The sequence below is a fragment of the Hyperoodon ampullatus genome (assembly GCF_949752795.1).
Source record: "Hyperoodon ampullatus genome assembly, chromosome: 17".
NCBI classification, from domain to species: domain Eukaryota; kingdom Metazoa; phylum Chordata; class Mammalia; order Artiodactyla; family Ziphiidae; genus Hyperoodon; species Hyperoodon ampullatus.
The window spans coordinates 51,771,660-51,794,415 of NC_136930.1; the positions used below are offsets into that span (position 1 = coordinate 51,771,660).

The window sequence follows — 22,756 nt, forward strand, 5'->3', positions numbered from 1 at the left end:
ATGGTGAATAAATAACACAATAAGAGTATCTTCTTAGATATAAAGGTCAAAGTAAACTGATGTATGTTTGTTTATCCATGTAACTATTTTGTAAGCTCCTTTAGAGGATACCCATCTACTTTAATACAAGCAAAATATAGCTAGTGCCTTTTATAGTGTGCTGATATAAAGACAGACCAAGTAAGCCTGAGAGACAAAACATCCAGGGCGGATGCAGAATTTGGTTAAAAGTTTATGTGACCATTTTATTTTTAATAATTAAAATGTATTTTAGAAGGAAATTTTAGATAACCTCTATATTTCATGGAAATTATAACTTTCTTACCTCTGCATTTTATTTATTTAGTTAGTTATTTTAACATTTTAATTGGAGTATAACTGCTTTACAGTGTTGTGTTAGTTTCTGCTGTATAGCAAAGTGAATCAGCGATATGCATACATATACCCCATATCCCCTCCCTCTTGTGTCTCCCTCCCACCCTCTAGGTGGTCACAAGACACCGAGCTGATCTCCCTGTGCCATGCAGCTGCTTCCCACTAGCTGTCTACTTTACGTTTGGTAGTGTATATATGTCAGTGCTACTGTGTCACTTTGTCCCAACTTACCCTTCCCCCTCCCCGTGTCCTCAACTCCATTCTCTACGTCTGTGTCTTTATTCCTCTTCTGTCCCTAGGTTCTTCAGAACCATTTTTTTTTTAGATTCCATATATATGTGTTAGCATATGGTATTTGTTTTTCTCTTTCTGACTTCGCTCTGTATGACAGACTCTAGATCCATCCACCTCACTACAAATAATTCAATTTCATTTCTTTTTATGGCTGAGTAATATTCCATTGTATATATGTGACACATTTTCTTTATCCATTCATCTGTTGTTGGACATTTAGGTTGCTTCCATGTCCTGGCTATTGTAAATAGAGCTGCAATGAACATTGTGGTACATGAGTCTTTTTGAATTATGTTTTTTTCTGGGTGTATGCCCAGACGTGGGATTGCTGGATCATATGGTAATTCTATTTTTAGTTTTTAAGGGACCTCCATACTGTTCTCCATAGTGGCTGTATCAATTTACAGTCCCACCAACAGTGCAAGAGGGTTCCCTTTTCTCCACACCATCTCCAGCATTTATTGTTTGTAGATTTTTTGATGATGGCCATTCTGACTGGTGTGAGGTGATACTTCACTGTAGTTTTGATTTGCATTTCTCTAATGATTAGTGATGTTGAGCATCTTTTCATGTGTTTGTTGGCAATCTATATCTTCTTTGGAGAAATGTCTGTTTAGGTCTTCTGACATTTTTGGATTGGGTTGTTTGTTTTTTTGATATTGAGCTGCATGAGCTGTTTGTATAGTTTGGAGATTAATCCTCTGTCAGTTGCTTCATTTGCAAATATTTTCTCCCATTCTGAGGGTTGTCTTTTTGTCTTGTTTATGGCTTCCTTTGCTGTGCAAAAGCTTTGAAGTTTCATTAGGTCCCATTTGTTTATTTTTGTTTTTATTTCCATTGCTTTGAGTAAAGCAGATTGTCCTCCATAATGTTGATGGACCTCAATTCAATCAATTGAAGGCCTTAAGAAAAAGACCGACCTCCCCCAAGGAAGGGGGAATTCTGCCAGCAGACTGCCTTCAGATCACACTGCAACTCTTCCCTGGCTCTCCAGCCTTATGATCTATCTTGCAGATTTTGGACTTGCCAGTATCTGCAACAGTGTCAGCCAATTACTTAATCTCTCTCTCTCTTTCTCTGTACACACACACACACACACACACACAGAGTTTGTTCTGTTTCTCTGAGGAACCCTGACTAATGCATTCACTAACTAGCTGTTCTAGTGTTGACCATCAAAAAAATTAATAATAAGTTGGTAAATCAGATAAATCTGAGTAACAGTAAAGCTTAAACGGTCATTATAGCATACTTTTTCTTTTCAGTGTTAATACTTCTTGTGCCAACTTTGTTTTTCAGTCTTGAGTAGCTCATGTCCATGTTCAGCTTAGCTTAACCTCAGGTGTGGATTAGGGAAAATGACACTAACATTATGGTATGAGTGGGTAGGGAGATGGGTGGGCTTTGTCTAATTATGTTGCCATACTCCTATCATAGCTTTAGAGAAAGAATATCTTTGGTGGCTTATAATTTATGTGAGCTGTAGTTTTCTTTGGTGATCCTAGAAGTAATTACTATGAGATTCAGGAGCATCCTGTTTTAGGAAAAATGCATTATTTGTGATATTACCTTATGCCTTCCATTACTATAATACTGAAAAACACCTACTTCTATTTGGTTCTAAGGCAAAATAATGGTAAGGAAAAATTAGGCATTTTTAAGGTGAAGTAAAGCAAGGAGTGCCTCTTGGATCCCTCCCTTATTGTGTGACCTTGGATAAATTTCTGTGTATCTGGGTTTCCAGTTTTTTCACTTTTTTACATATGTGATGGTTAATTTTATGTGTCAACTTGATCGGGCTCTGAGTGCCCAGGTATTTGGTCAAACATTGTCCTGGATGTGTCTATGAGGGTGTTTCTGGATGAGGTTACATTTGAATTGGTAGACTGAGTAAAGCAGATTGATCTCTCTAATGTGTTTGTGTCTCATCTAATCAGTTGAAGTCCTGAAGAGAACAAAAAAGACTAAGAGGGAACTCCTTCTGTTTGACTGCCTTTGAACTGGGCCATTGGTACTACCCTGCTTTTGAACTCAAACTGAAACATTGGCTCTTCTTGGGTCTTGAGCCTGCTGGCATTCAGACTGGAGATACACCATTGGCTCCCCTGGGTCTCTAGATTGCTCACTGCAGATCTTGGGACTTGTCAACTTCTATAGTCGCATAAGCTTATTTCTTATTTTATATATACATACATACTGGAGATAAATATATATATATATATATATATATATATATATATATATATATATATATATATATATACACACACACACATACATACATACATATATATTCTATTAGTTCTTTTTCTCTGGATAGTTTCCTTATATCAGTTTTTTTAAATACTAAAGAAGCTGTAGTAAGAATTACATTTTATTTGGTAGCCAACTAAACATCCCCCCCTACATACATATACACACATATGTATTAGATAAGGTTTGCCTTTTCTACAAAATCAGTTTCATGTCAAATATTTTGTTAATATCTAATTATAGAGAGATCTTCAAACTCATAGAGAGATCTTCAAACCACCTCCCTATGAATTAGAAAATATTTAATTTAATGTGTAAGTGTGTCTGGAAGTTCAGAGCACACAAAGATGATGCTATGCATGCCATTTATGCCTGATTGAGTTTTTTCCCTTCCATTTCTCCATTTCAGTCAAGGATGAAGATTCTGGTTCAATTAGATAAGCTGTGGATAATAACAATTTCCTCTGTTTAGCAATGTGAAATATTCTTTAACTTTAATCCAAAATCACAATAAATGTTAATATCTGACAATTACTTTTCAATGTAACTGAAGAACAAAATTGTAATAATTGTAATGAACTGTAACGATAAATGGATTGTAATATTTATACCCTTTAGGTATGACGTTTAACTCAATTATTGATGCAGGGTTTTGAATAGCAAATAGATCTTCTTCTAAAAGTTTTTCTATTTTTTTCAGTAAAGCAATGATTAAAAGTTTGAGACAGAGAAATAAGATGCAAATATGTTTCTAATTTTATTTTATTCAAACTCCTTTGGTTATTAATGCCCTCCTCAATGGAATGCAACATATTTGGGGAACATGTGGGAGATGGGGTGATGACTTTGGGTCTTGTTTGCCATAACAATAATACTTCTGGAAACCTTCACATATGTTTGGCATGTTGACAAAATTGCTAGTTTCCCCGCACCCCCAAAGTTTAGCCCATAAAGAATGCTTTAAATGCCAGTTAAATACATGATTTTTATTACCAAAATACCACATAGAAAATATCAGCCAACTGTGGTTACTTTACATTTAGAAAATCATGAAATTCACTTTTGAGTTCACAATCTGTCAAGAATGGTGAGGTGTCTGAGATTTTGTCCTTTATGTAAGCTAAAAAGTCAGCCTGCCATAGTTTCAAAGATCCTGGCAAAAGTCATGGGACTCCTGGGACAGAGTTGAAGGACTCTATTACTCATGGCAAACGAGGCAGCATGAGTGTCATATTTCTCTTTCTTCCCACGTCTCATTGGGGTGACATGGAGGTGGACTTGGTCAGTGCAGTGGATGTGTGTCACAGTTGAGTTTAGAGAACCCTAATCTTTTAAAAGCCTTCAAGTAAACATGTCCAACTTTTGACTCAAAGGGAGACACTATCTTTATTATTTTGGGCATCACACAAATATACTTCTGTCTCAAGGGAAACAATACCTCTATTTTCTAAACTTTCATGTTGTATAGACATCCTTGAAAAGATATTCTAGAACAAAGCTATCAGTGCTTCTGTTTGCAAGATATGCAGAAGTGTAAGAGTCACATGGAAAACTGTCTCTCAACACAATCTCTCTTAGACTTTTCCTGGAAAAAGCAATAAATTTAATTATGATATAAAAAGTTTAATTAATTTTATACGAAATTACTAGATATTGTGTTATCACTAAGAAGTATAGTTTTGGATTTGTCAGCCAATATTTCATTTAAAAAATCATATATTCCATTTCTATACATACTGTAGGAATAACTCTTTGGAAAGTTGTGTGAGCCATTTTATTTTCTCTTTTGTCCCAAATTATGAGTTAAATAAGGCAAAATATGTTTTTTATTAGCAGTTATAGAAAATTAGGGAATTATGTTGATAAATTAACTTTTTTCCTTGAAAATACTTTGGACACTATCAAGTAGTTTGCTAAATTTCCAATTATTTTTTTCAATTTTGAAGTTTCAAAAATTTTTTTGAAATGAAGGCTTAAGATCAAGTAATCCTTTTCTAGCCAATGTGTGCTGCCGGCACATCCTCTCCATGTTCCTTTGCCACTGTTCTTATAATCTGCAGTGCTTTTTGCAACATGTGCAGTTCTTGCTTGGAACTTGTGAGTTGTATTTTAATATATTCAATTCTAGTCTAGTCTATGCTATGCTATCTCACATCCTATCCCAACCATTTCATTCCATTCTATTCTACCTCCATTCCATTTTCTTCCATACACTCCATTAAAAAAAGAGTGGTCACAATTCAATCAGCTTATTTCATCATCCATTAATGGTTTTGGATCTGCAGTTTAAAAAATATAACACACTCTGTACATTGAAATAATTCAAGTTGTTTCCAAATCTGGGAGAAGAGCTGTGTAATTACTTTTTTCATTTTTCTTTCTTTCTTTCTTTCTTTTTTTCTTTTTTTTTTTTGCGGTACGTGGGCCTCTCACTGTTGTGGCCTCTCCCGTTGCGGAGCAACAGGTTCTGGACATGCAGGCTCAGCGGCCATGGCTCACAGGCCCAGCCGCTCCGTGGCATGTGGGATCCTCCCAGAACGGGGCATGAATCCGTGTCCCCTGCATCGGCAGGCAGACTCTCAACCACTGCGCCACCAGGGAAGCCCCTGTGTAATTACTGTTAAAAGAGATCTTATTTTCATATTAAAATGATAACAGGAATACTATACAAGTATGCAAAAGGGCTCTAGCATTTGTTTTATAAAAATTACTTTTATTTGACTCCAAGATGTGTGTTTTGTTTTAAAACACATTCTTTGACCCACAAGTCTTCCAGTCTTTGAAATTTGAAAGAAGGTAGCAAAAGTCTGCTATTATACTGTCCTGACCAATTCTGACATGGATTGGACAAATTGTGTCCCAATTCTTTTTTTTTTTTTCTAGATCATAAATATCCTGTTCAAGTAAGTACCTGTTACCTAACCCCTCTCTCTGCATATGTACAATGTCCTTAAAAGGCTATCATATGAAGTTGAATGCAAAACTCTTGCTCTGTGCTCTGAAAAACAGTTCTAGAAAATACATGTCAGCAATGGGTGAGAAAGATGATTTTGCTAATTGAATCAAGTATATCTGCTAATATTTCCCTGAAGATTAATTTACAAGATAACGTGATGAATGCCTAGTGGAGAGATAGAGTCTATTTATTACTGAGGATTTTGGAATCAAACAAATTGGTTTCTTTGAGTTATTTCTTTAGCATATTCAATTAATCTGTATGAAAAATTGTATAGCATATTTAATTTAAATTGAGAGAAGAGTACAAAGTTAAAGAGTTTGTCAAATGACCATTGATAATAGACTTCTTAAAATTATGATTACAAAGTTAAATATCACTGAACTTAAAAAAAGAAATTCCACCCTTATACATAGAGATTTTTGTAGGGAGTAGCTATTTTCCTTTGTTTGAAATCTTAAAATAATAATTAGCCCATGTGAGGAAAGAAGCTATGAGTCCAGCTAAAGGTAGGAAAGAATGGCATTTATTTTTACATTTTTATTCATTTGTTCTCTCTTTTCCTGATGCTTGTGGTCAAGGTGGTTCATTGTATGTGAAGGTTATTATTATTATTATTATTTTGCAGTACACGGGCCTCTCACTGTTGTGGCCTCTCCCGTTGCGGAGCACAGGCTCCGGACGCACAGGCTCAGCGGCCATGGCTCGCGGGCCCAGCCACTCTGCGGCATGTGGGATCTTCCCGGACCTTGGCACAAAGTCGCGTCCCCTGCATTGGCAGGCGGATTCTCAACCACTGCACCACCAGGGGAGCCCTATTATTTTTTTTTAATTTGAGGAGCAAGTCCTGTTGAATGAATTTCCTACAAAGTATAGTCTCCATAGCAACTGTAGCTGTCTTTTATTTTCACATATACCATTTAGAATTAGTTGACAATAATAATTAGAGACTTAGATAAAACATTTGCTATATAGCAAAGACATGTATAAAGACATGGTTTTGGGAAAATTTCCCTAGTTTAGAGAAACTGAAATTACTTTTTAAGGAAGAATTGATTTTCTTCCTTAGATAGATGACTGAAAAATCTATCTGTATATCCAGTGTGAAGTATTGAGGTTATTACTGACACCTGCAAAGAACCTTTTCCCTCCCATAATTTCAAAATCACTTTTGTTTGTATCATCTTTAATTTCTTTCATCGGTGTCTTAATAGTTTTCTGCATACAGATATTTTGCCTCCTTAGGTTTATTCCTAGGTATTTTATTCTTTTTGTTGCAATGGTAAATGGAAATGTTTCATTAATTTCTCTTTCAAATTTTTCATCATTAGTTTATAGGAATGCAAGAAATTTCTGTGCATTAACTTTGTATCCTCCTACTTTACCAAATTCATGGATTAGCTTTAGTAGTTTTCTGGTAGCATCTTTAGGATTCTCTATGTGTAGTATCATGTCATCTGCAAACAGTGACAGCTTCACTTCTTCTTTTCCTATTTGGATTCCTTTTATTTCTTTTTCCTCTCTAATTGCTGTGGCTAAAACTTCCAAAACTATGTTGAATAATAGTGGTGAGAGTGGGCATCCTTGTCTTGTTCCTGATTTTAGATGAAATGGTTTCAGTTTTTCACCATTGAGATGATGTTGGCTGTGGTTTGTCATATATGGCCTCTATTATATTGAGGTAAGTTCTCTCTATGCCTACTTTCTGGAGAGATTTTATCTAAATGGGTATTGAATTTTGTTGAGCTTTTTCTGTGTCTATTGAGATGATCATATGGCTTTTATCCTTCAGTTTGTTAATATGGTGTATCACATTGATTGATTTGCATATATTGAAGAATCCTTGCATTCCTGGGATAAACCCCACTTGATCATGGTGTATGATCCTTTTAATGTGCTGTTGGATTCTGTTTGCTGGTATTTTGTTGAGGATTTTTGCATCTAGGTTCATCAGTGATATTGGTCTGTAGTTTTCTTTGTTTGTTTCAAACAGATGAAGAGATATACCATGTTCTTGGATTGGAAGAATCAACATTGTGATAATGACTATACTACCCAAAGCAATCTACAGATTTAATGCAATCTCTATCAAACGACCAATGGCATTTTTCACAGAACTAGAACAAAAAATTTCACAATTTATATGGAAAACACAAAAGACCCTGAATAGCCAAAACAATCATGAGAAAGAAAAATGGAGCTGGAGGAATCAGGCTCCCAGACTTCAGATTATACTACAAAGTTACAGTAATCAAGACAGTATGGTACTGGCACAGAAACAGAAATATAGATCAATGGAACATGATAGAAAGCCTGGATATAAACCCACACACATATGGTCACCTTATCTTTGATAAAGGAAGCAAGAGTATACAATGGAGAAAAGACAGCCTCTTCAATAAGTCGTACTGGGAAAGCTGGACAGCTACATCTAAAGAATGAAATTAGAACACTTCCTAACACCATACACAAAAATAAACTCAAAATGGATTAAAGACCTAAATATAAGGCCAGAGATTATAAAACTCTTAGAGGAAAATATAGGCAGAACACTCTATGACATAAATCACAGCAAGATCCTTTTTGACCCACATTTTTGAGATATGGAAATAAAAATAAAAATAAACAAATGGGACCTAATGAAACTTAAAAACTTTTGCACAGCAAAGGAAACCATAAACAAGAAGAAAAGACAGCCCTCAGAATGGGAGAAAATATTTGCAAATGAAGCAACTGACAAAGGATTAATCTCCAAAATATACAAGCAGCACATGCAGCTAAATATCAAAAAACCAAATAATCCAATCCAATAATGGGCAGAAGACCTAAATAGACGTTTCTCCAAAGAAGATATACAGATTGCCAACAAACACATGAAAGGATGCTCAACATCTCTAATCATTAGAGAAATGCAAATCCAAACCACGATGAGGTATCACCTCACACTGGTCAGAATGGCCATCATCAAAAAATCTACAAACAATAAATGCTGGAGATGGTGTGGAGAAAAGGGAACCCTCTTGCACTGTTGGTGGGAATGTAAATTGATACAGCCACTATGGGGAACAGTATGGAGGTTCCTTAAAAATCTAAAAATAGAACTACCATATGACCCAGCAATCCCACTACTGGGCATATACCCTGAGAAAACCATAATTCAAAAATAGTCAGGTACCACAATGTTCATTGCAGCACTATTTACAATAGCCAGGACATGGAAGCAGCCTAAGTGTCTATCAACAGATGAATGGCTAAAGAAGATGTGGCACATATATACAATAGAATATAATTCAACCATAAAAAGAAACGAAACTGAGTTATTTGTAGTGAGGTGGACAGACCTAGAGTCTGTCATACAGAGTGAAGTAAGTCAGAAAGAGAAAAACAAATACCGTATGCTAACGCATATATATGGAATGTAAAAAAAAAGAAAAAAAATGGTTCTGAAGAACCTAGGAGCAGGACAGGAATAAAGACACACACGTAGAGAATGGACTTGAGGACACGGCGTTGGGGAAGGCCACGCTGGGACGAAGTTAGAGAGTAGCACTGACATATATACACTACCCATATGTAAAATTGATAGCTAGTGGGAAGCAGCCGCATAGCACAGGGAGATCAGCTCGGTGCTTTTTGACCACCTACAGGGCTGGAATAGGGAAGGTGGGAGGGAGACACAAGGGAGAGGAGATATGGGGATGTATGTATACATATAGCTGATTCACTTTGTTATACAGCAGAAACCAACACGACATTGTAAAGCAATTATACCCCAATAAAGATGTTTTAAAAAATAAATAAATAAAAAATAAGAATGCACTTGAAAAAAAAAAAAAGAAAAGAAAAATGTCAGCCTAATGGCAAGTGTCTCAGGTTTGAATCACCAAAGGAAAATTATCCTAATCTGTATTTTGACCAAAAACCAGTACATGGATAACTTAGACCCTTGGCTAGTTTGACTTGGTATTCTTTTATGTTGACTTCTAGTAAGAATATTGCAAGGCTTTTATAAAGGATACAACTTACATTACTAGAACCATAAAAATACTAAAATAAAGCTATAAACAAAATTATGAATAAAATATATATAATGAAGACATATACTTACATTGTGGTTTTATGTAAATTATATATTTTACATCTTTTTGCAATATTTTTTTTGCTATCTATGATGTTTGAAATGTTAAAAAGCACCCAGAATAAAACATTTGTATTCAACCTAAAAAAAAAAATCACATTTGTTATCTAAATTTTTACCCCTCAATCTCTCTCTCGCGCTCTCTCTTTTTCTTTCCCTCTTTCTCTCCCTCTTTCTTTCTCTCCCTCTCTCTCTCAGTCTGTGTGTGTGCATGCACCAAACTTATTAAAACTTCTTTAGTTCAACTACTATTTCTTTGGAAATACTTTGAGTATTGAATGATAGAGTAATGTAGAAAATACACACATTACCATTATCTTCCTTTACTTACAAAACCTCTTAGACTATATACTTTCTAAGGAAGACAAAGTAAGGTTTTATGTAATTAGAAGAAATGTCCCTCAACTTAGAACATGAAAAGGAAATCCAAAAGTTAACATATTTTTCTTGTTACTTCAGATTTAGTTGCATCATGTTGTTGAAAGCTGAATGTATTTATCTAACTCAATGGTTTTACATAAATTAATATATAAACAGGAAAGAATTTTTCAGTCATTGGATTTTTAATGGTGCCCATTAAAATAGTGTCATAGTCAGTATGATGTTACCAGTTCAGAAATGAATAAAATGGGATTTAAATTGTTTTGAAATTTCCCCCTGCAATATCAATTTATTAATACCATTTCTTTGTTCAGAAAAATATTAAGTAACATGGCAATGACATCTCTGTGCAGCATAACTAATTATGGTGCACTTAAGTCCACAATAATGATAAAAGTGTTTCTCAGGATATACAATTTTTCTTTGAGGTAGAGAAGAGTATAAGCAGATTAGAATTCTCTTTATAACTTTTTTTAGGCTGCAAGGGTTTACTGGGGGAAATCATGTGCTGTGAGTGGGGTGATGTGGACAGAGGAGCAAGGAGAGGATGACTACCAGCTGCTATTCTGAGAGCGAAGCAACAATGAACGATCTAATTCATCTACCAACTCCTTTTTTAAAGTTTTTATTCAGAAAGAGAGGCCCATGGAATCCCTGGAGGGGCTCCTTCTGGATGTGCATGGCGAAGCAGACCTGCGCAGTTCCAGGGCTTGACTGTGGTGGCTGTGAAAATCCACCATTCAGATCTCCTCCTGAGGGCAGCATGGTTGACTGTTGACTTGAGCTGAGTCCCATATCTAAAAGAGGTGGGGCTCCTTAATGGGCTACTTTTGCTCAGGACTCTCCATCAACTCTGTTGAAATTTTCTTAGAACTGGGTTGTAATCAGAGACTCTTTTTACCCAATCGCCTTCTCTCCCTCTTCTTCACAGGTGTCAGATTGGTATCATGGTTTGAAGGTTCTTCCCATTTTCTCTAGATTCCTCCTCTTTATTCTTCACAGGCTTTTTTCCCCTACAATAAATGTCTTGCACATAATTACAGTAATCAGCTATCTTGGCCTCAGCTTCTCAGAGTACTTGATCTGACATAGGTTTTTGGGATAATATCAATAGTTTGGTATTAGATGTGCTAATCATGAAATATTTATTGGATGCTCAGGTGTAGACATTGAATAGGCAGTTATGCACACAAATCTGAAGATGCAAGAAGTGAGAAGAGAGGTCTAGTCTGAAGACAGAAATTTGGGAATTGACCAAGTATCAATGGTATTCAAGCAATAAAACAGGATGAGTTGCCAAGGTAGTGATGTAAATAGAGAGAAGGAGGGGCCTGAGGATTAAGCCCTGATTGACCTTCTCAACCAGAAAAGATGAATGGACAATGAGGTAGGAGGGAAATCAGGAGAGTGTGATGGGCTGCAAGTCAAGTGAAGAAAGTTTTTCAATTATAGTGAAGTCTATAATTAACCTTGTAAATGCTGCTGATGGATCGAGCAATATGAAGTCTGAGAATTGATGACTGGATTTAGCAATTACAGGGTAATCGTTGACCTTGAGAAGAACATCTTTAGAGGAGATGTAGTGGTGGGAGACTGATGTGAGTGGATTATCAAGAAAGAATAGGGGGAAAAAAGTGAATATAGAAATGAAGAGTGACTAGAAAATGCTCTCAAGAAGTTTTGCCATAGAGGAGAGCAAGGAATTGGGTGTTTCCTAGAGGATGAAGTAGATTCAAGTTTTTTTGTCATTTGTTTGCTTTTGTTTTTGTTTTTAAGATGGAAAAAATTAAATTATGTTTTTTTCATGATAGGAATGATCTACTAAGGAGGGGGGAAAGAGATGGTATAGTAGGGAGAGGGGAAAGGCATTCTGAAGCAATGTCCTAGAGTTACAGGGAAGAGTGGACAGTTCAACTCATGATAGAAGGAAAGGCAGATGAATATGCACAGATGGAGGTAGGTGGATAAATGTGGGTGCCGGCCCTTGTGGAAAATCTTTTCTAACTGATTCTATTTTCTGAGTGAAAGTGGAATCAAAGGGAGGTGTTAGAGGTTTATATTTATCTAGAGAGTGAATAGCTTCAGGAATTGCAGTATGATTGCCTTGCAGCATTAAGAACCCATTTGGGGTTTAGGCATGAATGTAAAATGAGAGCAGTCAGCACACATTGGTTTTTTTCTGTAATCACGATCAACTCTGCAGGGACAGCACAAATAGGCACTGGGTTGGATTTAGTTAGGGTTTGGGCTTTACCAACTGAATACCTCAATGGAGTTGAGGTCGTAAGCAAGAGAGTGATTTTAACACAAGGCAAAAGAGGACATGAAGATGGTGAGCATCTCAGTTATCCCGTTATCCCTAAAGAACACCACATAAGCAAATGCCAAGTGGAGTTTGTGAGTAAAATTTTCCTTAGGTGACATTTTTCCACATATCAGCATGGCTCGAAGACAGGTTCGGGAGTCAGGGTGATTTTGCAAAGGGAAATCACCAAGGGAAGCACTAGAACACATCATTTGCCAACTGATAGCGTCTTGGACTGAATTGCAGGATTGAGAGGGCAGAGATATTAATGGCTCATATTTCAAAAGAGCAGGCTTTTCATGTTAAGAAAATGAATCAGTGGAAATATTTGTCAAAGCAGTAAGCTTACTCATTGATAATGTTTTGCTTAGATAACTTGGGCCAGCATGTATATTTTTTGCAAGAACTAGTCAAAAGATTTTCATGAGAGCAAGAATTCCACATTGAAACACAGCACTGAGATTTCTACCTCAATTAGCTTCTTTGTGCATTTAATACATTATGCTTTATACTAATTTGCATTAAAATGATAAATGCAACTATTCTTTGTATATATAGGGAAAAAAACCCAGTAAAACATGAAGATGCCACTTCTACCAAACATACCTCAGTAATTTCTTAAAATTGCTCTTTTAGGTGCTCAATCATTCCCTCTGTGCACTCAAATGTTTTTAATTAGTGTTTTTTAAATAGCCTAAAGCCAATAATTCTATTATTTATATGTCCAAACAAATTAAATATCGTTTTATAGCAATAATTCTTAGGTTTTTGACAAACATCAATTTTTTTAGATGTTGAGATATAAGATTAACAGAGTTCCTGCCTTGATTTGTTACTTAAATTTGGTCTGCTTATATGTATAATTTGTTGAAAATGCACCAACATTTTATATAATAGCAAGGTTGACTAAGCAGTGATATTTGAAAATTTCTTTTGAATTGTCCACATCTCAACAAAATTTATATAGCTAACATACTATGTTTCTGGAGAACATGTTTAGAATCTTCTGTGGTAGGAAAAATTATACATATAATACATATAGTTTCTTCATTTTTTTTCACTTTCCAACTATTATTCTTAAGGTAATATTTTTTTTTTTGTCTAATAAAGACCACACGATGTGACAACTGTTTCTTAAAAGCTCCATTCCCCCTTGAGAATAAGCTGATACTTTTCTTAAGTCATATTGAGCCTCTCCACCCATGAGAAATTGGCTTGCCTGCCTGGGAAGGGAATCCCTAAGCACAGGTTGTGTGGGAATAATGAAATCTGTCATATGCCTTTTAGGAGTATCATTTTCAGGGTCCAGCAGATTAGGACTCATTCTTCGGTTCTGTCACTCATGCATGGGCTGTGTGAATTTGGGCCAAGTTACTTCATCTTTTTGTGCCTCAGCTTTGTTGTCTGTGTTCCCCTCACAGCCTTGAATAGAATGTTAAATACAAGAGAATAGGACTTGGTCTGATTTAACAAAGAATCTGTAGTGCCCAGCATACAAATGGGTCCTGAATAAATATTTGTTGCATGGATATAACTAGAAGAGTATAGCAATAGTAATTATATAATAGGAATATTTTGAGGACACAGTGACATAAAACATGATGAATACAGAGCACAGTCCTGGATCAGAGTAACTCTCTTATTGGGGGGAGTTCTAGATAAGTCAGGATAAGTTTGCCTTCTGTGTCTAATCTCTATTTCCCCTTCAGATTGTGGATGGCATATTTATATTAGGACAGCTGGACCTGTGCCATACTCTAGCACCTGGGGACTGTGTAAGAGGGAAAATACTACTACACATATCTCTTAACTCTTTCATAATATTTGGGAGAAGTAGAAACAAGCCAAGAGGATTAAAGGATTTTAGCATACAATCTAAAACTCATGTTATCAATGAAGATGTTTTTAGAAGTTAAGCATGCATACCAGAAAACTAGAGGTAGCACATATGATATTTCATTAATATTAAGATGCATGTTTTAAATTTTTACGTGTCCAAAATCTGGACACATTTTACAATCAATGGCATCTTACAATTGATTGGACTTTCTTTTGTTCTTTCTTTCCTTTTCTTTCTCTTTTTTCTGTCTTTCCTCTCTTCCTCCTTTCCTTCTTTGTAGTTCATAATATAATAGGGTATCTTAAATAGATTTAATAAAATATGGTACAGACGTATATTAAATTTGTCTTTCTCAATGTTTATTTCGTATCATAGCGCAACTCTGGAAAGGGGCTCTTTTTTTCTACTTTCCCATCCCATGAAAATTTAATACCATAGATATACTCTGTATCTGTTTATGTATTGCATGTATATGTATTTTATGAATAAAAAGAGTAAGATATTTTTGTCCCCCCACCAAGAAACAATTTTTATCCCATTGGGGACACTGTTACACCCATTAAAAAGGCAGGTATGAAAGTGATAAATCTGTATTATTCTTAGTTTTAAAAACCTCATTTACTGGAATATTAGAAATCATAAACTAATTCTTAGGCTTAGGTAGAGCTGTTGGCTTTAATTATATAACAAACTGACTAGAAATTTTATTATTATCATGAATGACTGTCAAACTGCGTGTAAAGTTTAAACATTTGCTATTTACCCCAACAGTCAGAAAGCTATCCATAATATCTTTTGTTAACAAATAAAAGATCGTTAAGTTCACCCAGTGGTATCATTCAACATATCATTCTCATATTATGAAATAAGACTATTTAATAATTTCAGTGTATATACATTTAGGATGTTCACTACTTCACCTTTACTTACAAAGTCATGATTTTAAGGACATAACTTGAACACTACATCAATAAAGAGATTTTTTTAAGACCACCTAGTTTCTATGGTACTAAGAGATACCGCCTTTATACTGCACATATGCACTCAGTGGGGAGGATGAAGATGCACAACTCTCGAAGCCTTTGGGTAGCACTCTTCTACCACAGTCTAAGCAGTTTTGGGTTTCTACCTCCAACCATAATGATAGAATACAGAGCTCAGTCCATTTGTGATCGGTCATCTGCACCAGAGGAAAGATAGGGACTCAGTCTATGACCATCAAATCAGGATTTTGTCTTGAAAAGAGAATTGTTATATTCAACAGTTTTAACTGATGGAGAAAGGAGGGATTTATTTACTTGGAGAGTATCTTTAAATGGCAAAGTTGTCCAGTGTGTTCTTAAATGTTTACTTATCTTTTCTCTGGGCTATGCAGTTTAACTTCCATCTTTTAAAATTAGTGGTGCAAAAGATTCTAAAAATTTGGGCTTCCCTGGTGGCACAGTGGTTGAGAGTCCGCCTGCCGATGCAGGGGACACGGGTTCGTGCCCCGGTCCAGGAAGATCCCACATGCCGCGGAGCGGCTGAGCCCGTGAGCCATGGCTGCTGAGCCTGTGCGTCCGGAGCCTGTGCTCCACGACGGGAGAGACCACAACAGTGAGAGGCCCGCGTACCGCAAAAAAAAAAAAAAAAAAAAAAAAAAAAGATTCTAAAAATTAGTGATGTGTAAAACATTTAACTTTGTTGAATGCACTGCAATATTATTTGGTATTTGACAATTCAGACATGTGTATATTGGCCTGGTTGTGTTAAATGGATATTTTTGAGACTCAAATGTGTCAAAACAAAGTGTTGCTGTTTTGGGGGATGTGAATTATTCTAGTAGATCAAGCAACGTACGAACCAAATGAACACAGGTAGTACTCAAAAGAGACTCATCAGCAGTGTACAGACATCCATATCAAGGCTTTATCAATCAAGTTAGTATTACACAGGCTTTTGTAAATAAACTGAAAGTGAATTCAAAACCAGAAATCATCTCCTCCACTGCTCCTAGTACTTGCTCTTTCTCTGCCTTTTAATCGAAGCATCTCCATGATACTCCGGGCATAGACATCTCTCAAGTTAACACTGATATATGAGTCAGTGGCTATATTCTTGGTAAGTTTCTTCAGAGCCTCACGCTGTCTAACAGCTGCTTCCCTGAGCTTTAAGGTGAAGTAGCAAGCAGAGAAGCGGTCGTTAATAATAGCGATGGGCAAGGCCAAGACAAGGATTCCCGATAAGATACACATGAAGGCCACGATTTTGCCCGTGGTGGTGTCTGGTCTGATGTCCCCATATCCCACGGTAGTCATGGACGTTGTGGCCCACCACCATGCACAAGGGACACTTGTGAAGGTTGTGTCGGGAATGCTCTGCTCAGCAAAATATTCCACAGTTGAAAATATAGAGATTCCTACAGACAGAAATAGGAGCAGCAGGCCAACTTCTTCGTAACACTGGGTGATTGTCATTCCAAGTGAGCGTAAGCCTGTAACAGAACAATCGGTGTCAGTCATGGGCACCCCTCCTCTCTTCCTTCGTCCATCCCTCCCTTCCCTTCTCCTTCCCTGCTACCCACCCACACACATGCATTTCACATTTAATATGGCTCCAGCGTTGGGCAATGTTCTGGGGATATATAGATGATAAATTATAATCTTCAGGAAGTTCTTAGTCTAGTTGATGGGGCCAGATTGAGAAGGATAGAAAAATGTAAATAGATTCATTCACTCACTTATCATTTATTAAAAACCTACAATTTATACAAAAGAAAGGTGAGAGATGAGTTGGAGGGCAGGCAGGGGATGTTTGATAGGAGTTTGTACTTTATACAATGGGAAACTTTGCAGCATTGCACGTGGAGGGCTCTCTTGGTCAGGTCTGCATTTCAGTGCCTCACCTTAGCGCACTTTTCTAATGAAGTTTTATGTTGTCTCCTTATATTTTATGTCTGTTTTTCTCACCTTCCTGATAAAGTTTAATACAATTAGGGGCATCATTATCTGAAAGTCAGAGGAAGTAAAAGATGAGAATGAAGTGAAGCAGCAGAAACAAGTTAGGAATCAGTGAAAAAATTGACATAAGAACATCAAATTTACATGCGAGGACATTCTCAGAGGTGTAGCAGGAGGGGTTCCTGCACTCCCATTGCACCCATTGAAATTTTTGTCCTTAATACCAAAGCTATAGGAAACTATCTCCCTTGAATACATAGAATTTCTCCTTTCCTGTAGGGAGATAGACCTGAATACAGACTATTCCTCCATTGCAAAAAGGTACAGGGGACTGGAGCCACTAGGGAATTCACTCACTATGAGGCATTGGTGAATTTCCCATTGCTAATTCTGAGGATTCTGCAAGACAGACCCAGGAGAGTCCAATCCCACCTCTGACGAGACTAAACCCTCAGGATAGTAAGAGGAGCCTATTACAGGATCGTGATTTGAATAAGGTATCTTTCCAACTCTAGAGAGATACTGATTAAAGTTTATCCACATTTTGAAGTCATATTAACATGATGCCACAATGATATGGTCTCAGAAGTCCAAAACAGTGCCTCTTGGAATCACTTTTAAATTTTTATTCACTCACTGAAGACTATTTTAAATACGTTAAAATACTATTTGTGCTCTCATTATTTTGAATTTTGTTCTTGAAATTTTCAGATGTTCTTGAATTATTAACCAGCTATTTAAAAAGACCAATGAATATAACTTTGAGGTTTAACTTCAAAAGACATTTAAAGAATATCTTTAGAATACCTTTCAGGAAACTGGCCTGATGTGTCTGTATTAAATTGCATTTCTGAAATATATTGACAACATATGAAGAAATGCATAGTGTTTGGGAAGGTTGTTTTCATTTCAACATTCTAAACATTTCATTTTGTAAAAAAACAAAGCAGCCTGAATTTCTGCATGTTACCTCAATTAACTCAGATAATCCTAAAAAATAATATGAGATAGATGTTATACTTATGTCATTCTAGAGGTGAGCAGACTGAGACACAGAAAGGTAGCATATCTAGTACAAAGTTACATACCAAAGACTTAAAATTAGGCTGTCTGGTCCATCCATTGTCCTCCTAACCATTATTCTATAATGCTTCTCAATTTTTATCTATAGTTAATACATAGGGGAATATGTGATCTATGTCTATATTTTGCTAAATGTAATGCTTAAGATAAAATTGTCAAATATTTATGCAACTGTTCATATATTTTCAATAAATTAAGGCTTTATTAATCCTTCTACTTTCCTTGGAACTGACAAAACCTTTGAAGAGGTGACATTGTGGAAACTACAGTTATTTTCTTTTTCCTTTCTTTTGGGAAAAAATGTAGTCTTTACTGGGTGTTTTTAAATTGAATACTGTGATGAGTTTATAAATACTAGAAGAAAGCATCCCATTGTGTGTGTCAGAAAACAAAGAGTGGTACTTCTAAAAGTTGTTGGAAACCCCGTTATCAAATCCCTGGTATGTGAGACTAGCTAGGAAAATACACTACTAAAACTATATTAGGAGAAATTGTAGTTTCCTCAGAGATGTGTGGGAAAAAACATATCTGAGGTTAATTTCTCCCTATATTTATAGGGAGAGACAACTACCATCAACTCCTTTTAGGTGACCAGTCAGGCATATATCTAGGGAAATAGGTGGGAATAGGACTCTCTAGTCAAATTATTTATATTTATATGTATTGTATAAATATGGCATCCTACTCCAGTGTTTCTCAAAGTGTGGTTCAAGACCACCTACATCAAAATTAGCTTGTTAAAATGTATGCTTCTGGATCCAACCCCCAAAACTAAAATCTGACTCGCAGGGATTGGGGCTCAGAATTTGCATTTTAACAAGGTTTTCAAGGGATTCTTATTTTCATTAAAGTCTAACATAAGGTAACATATATGTGCTCCAGAACATCTAACAGCCGGCTGGGCCAGCCACTGAAAATCATTGCCCTTGGGGATGCAAGCATCATCTTTAATGGATTTGTGTGATTTCCTCTGACATTGCCTAAAATTTTCACATATAATTGTGTGTGTGTGTGTGTGTGTGTTGTGTAGAGATTTTTCTAGGGAGAGTGGTCTTTATATCTTCAAGGCTTTATGATACATTCAAAAAGCTAAGGAATTCCTGTTACCGTCTCTCTTGTGCTTCCCCAATTAGGGACAAGAAAATTCTCAGATACTAGACAAAGCATTTAATTAACAAAAATTTAATTAAAAAAAGCATTTAATTGCTTTCTTCCAAAGCAAAATTTCCATTGTTTCTTCAAAAATCATGGGAGAGCCACCAGTGCCCAGTCATCTCTCTTTCTGCATAGCCAGAGAAGGCCCTGGAGGACTTTCTCTTCTCCCAAGGAACATGTGTGGTATTTCCTTGGACACAGAAAAGAAACTGGCTTACATTCCTATATATCACATATAATCTGTGCATATCTTTTTATGTGCTGATTGTGCATATTTTATGTAGAACCTTCCAGAAACAGAGTATCTTTAATTTTTGTACATCTTCTGGGCACCTGGGTTAAAATAAAGTTAACATATGGTTAAATTGTTTCTCAAATGTCTTAAGGAGAGGAATTCTGTGAGAGGCAGCTTGTCCTCTATACCAGTGATAAAACCTCAAGGTTTTGCTTTTCAGTACCTTTCTGGAGATCATAATTGGGTGAAATATAGGAATTGGTAGTTTTGAGTATCAATTTAGAGTCAAGAGTCGTTTCCCTTGGACCATGGTCAAAGCACTAATGCTTAAAAACAATGGCAAATTAAGAGGCATCAATGAAACCCAAATACCTGTGGAATGCCTGCCCAGTTTGAGCATGCGCAGAGCCCTGAGCAGCCTCAAAACCTGGACGATGCGCCCCACGTTTTCCAGCTCCTGTGTAGTCTGGCTTCCACTCAGGCTCTCTACCAGAAGAGTGATGTAGAAGGGCAAGATGGCTAGGAGGTCTATGATGTTTGGCACCTTTCTCAGGAAGCGGCACCTGTCCCGCACGCACAGGAAACGCAGGACAAACTCCCCGGTGAACCAGCTAATGCACACATACTCCAGGATTTCCAGCAGCTGCAGGTCCAGCCAACTTAACTCGGCTGACATCAGAGCCATGTTGACGATGGACACTGCCACGAAGATGATGGATATGACACCAAAGATTCGGGCAGCTGTGGAAGACCCCGGTTTCTCTAGGATGTTCCAGAGCTTCTGGCGGACGGTGGGGCAAGGTCCTTGTGAGAAGTCCTGTTCGCTCTCATGTTGACTTTCCTGGTCTTCTGTGTCCTTCTTAAAGTCTAAAGTTTCACTCAGCTCCTTTCTTCTGAAGTATCTTTTAGAGAAGACAACTTGGTGATTAGTCTAACTTTTTTTAAAATACAGAAGTAAAGAGAATTAAACTTGGCAGTGAAGTCATGCTTTTTATTTCAGTAAAATGCAGAAAATGTTCATTCATATTTTACCCAGGCTTTCTTCCCACAGTACTCAAATGTTCTCATTTAGGATTATTGTTTTTAAAATAGCACTTTCATGGTAGAAATTTATACAAAAGAATTTATACATGGCAAAGCTACTTTAGATTAAAGCATTTTATCACCCATTTTTTCTTGTAACAGGAACAGAAGTTTGCGATATGTAATTTTTTTAAGGTGGCTAATGGAAAGGTATTCATGAAGAAATGGTAGTAATAGCAAAATAATAGCAAAATAATAAATCACCAAAGTCCCACAATCATTCACAAAGAACCAACTTTCTGTCTTCTGTATTTAAAGCAGTTCTCTGTCCAAGTTTTAAAAGTTAGTGGCCTAGGTTTGATAAACAATAACGCTCTCCACTGAAACCTACAACCCTATACATGCATTTTTTGGAGCATAAGATTTCTGACTCATTTATTTAACCACCAAATATTTATTGCAGGCCTGACCTCTCTTGACTTATAAATGAATTAGCATACTGGAAAAAGAAGGTTCAGAAACTTCCAATCAGAAGTTGGCTTTGACACTTTCCGGCCTCCACTGCCACCCCACCTTCTAGCTCCGAAGTGGGTACAGGTATCCTTAAGCCTGGCTTGAGCGAGGCTTGTGTAAAGCCTCAAATCTTTCCCTCTGCCGCCCTCTCTCCACCGCGCCCGCTGCCCCGCCCAGCCACCAAGCGCCTCGAGGGTACCTGTCCCTGCAGCAGGAGTCAATGCTGAGCTCGTCGATGCCCCAGTACTGGATCTCCTGGAGGAACGAGAGCGCGCACAGCTGCTCCATGACATGCAGGCGGCCGGTGCGATAGTAGTGCAGGACGTAGCGGAATGCTTGCGAGCTCCGGTCGAAGAAGTACTCGTTGTCCACGGGGTTGGCGTCGTCACAGAGCTCCAGGGGGCTGGGCACGGCGGCCAGGGCCCCGGGGCGCCGGCACGAGGCCACCACCACGGCCAGCTTGCCAAGGCGCGTGTGTGGGAAGCAGGACAGAGCCTGCTGCGAGAGCACAAAGCGGCTGCCGCCCACGTTGACCGTGAAGCTGTCCCCGAGCGCCAGGGGCTCCCCTTCGCCCTCGCTGCAGAAGACGCTGGAGTCCAGCGAGGTCAGGGAGGCGCTGTCCAGCTGCGAGTCCGGCGACGCCCGGCCTCGGGGAGGCAGCTCCATCCTTGCCGCCGCTGCCGGAGGGCGCCACAGAGTTGGGGGCGGTGGCAAGGCCGGGATTTCCCGGGCTCCCGAGGTGGGTTCCTCCCACCCCCGAACCCTTACTCTCTCCACCCGCCTGTGCTCGTTCTCCCTCTTGCCGCTAGGGAGCTGCGAGTGCGCGGTAGCAGCGCACAAGTGTCTGAGCGCCGGGTCTGGGAGGAGCGGAGGGGTCGTGCCCAGGGAACTGCTCAGGTGTGGACCAAGCCGAGGACATCCGCAGGGCACACTGCCGGTCGCCATGGTCCTTCCCGGACTCAATACCCCCTCCCCAGCTTTGTAATTGAGATCTCCAGCCCGGGAGGTGTATGGGTTGAAGGCCTCCCTGCTTGGGGGTTGGAGCGGGAGGGGAGGGGAAGGGGGAGGGAGGTCTACAGTGGAGGAGGGCACGACGAATCTTGGAGGAATGCAAGCAAGGGCAAGGGCAAGACTCACTCCCGCCTGCAGGAGACCAAAACGGAAAGTTCAGAAGGCAAAGGAAGTGGTAGCCGGGTCTGAGTCTTTTCCAACTTCAGGATATATATTCCTCTCTCTGCTTTTGCTGCGCAGTTTCACAGGCTTCCC

At 37.9% G+C, this 22,756-nt stretch overlaps 1 protein-coding gene across 1 annotated transcript; it reads right to left on the reverse strand.

Moving 5' to 3' along the window:
- Positions 1-16,503: 16,503 nt before the first annotated feature.
- Positions 16,504-22,189, reverse strand: KCNV1 (potassium voltage-gated channel modifier subfamily V member 1; the record flags this gene model as incomplete). The annotated part of the gene is made up of 3 exons (XM_079722551.1): positions 21,690-22,189; positions 20,327-20,856; positions 16,504-17,015 (listed from the first exon to the last, which is right to left on the reverse strand). Exons 1-3 carry the CDS (start codon positions 22,154-22,156, stop codon positions 16,504-16,506), a joined length of 1,509 nt encoding a protein of 502 aa, XP_079578677.1. The 5' UTR covers positions 22,157-22,189.
- Positions 22,190-22,756: the final 567 nt, after the last annotated feature.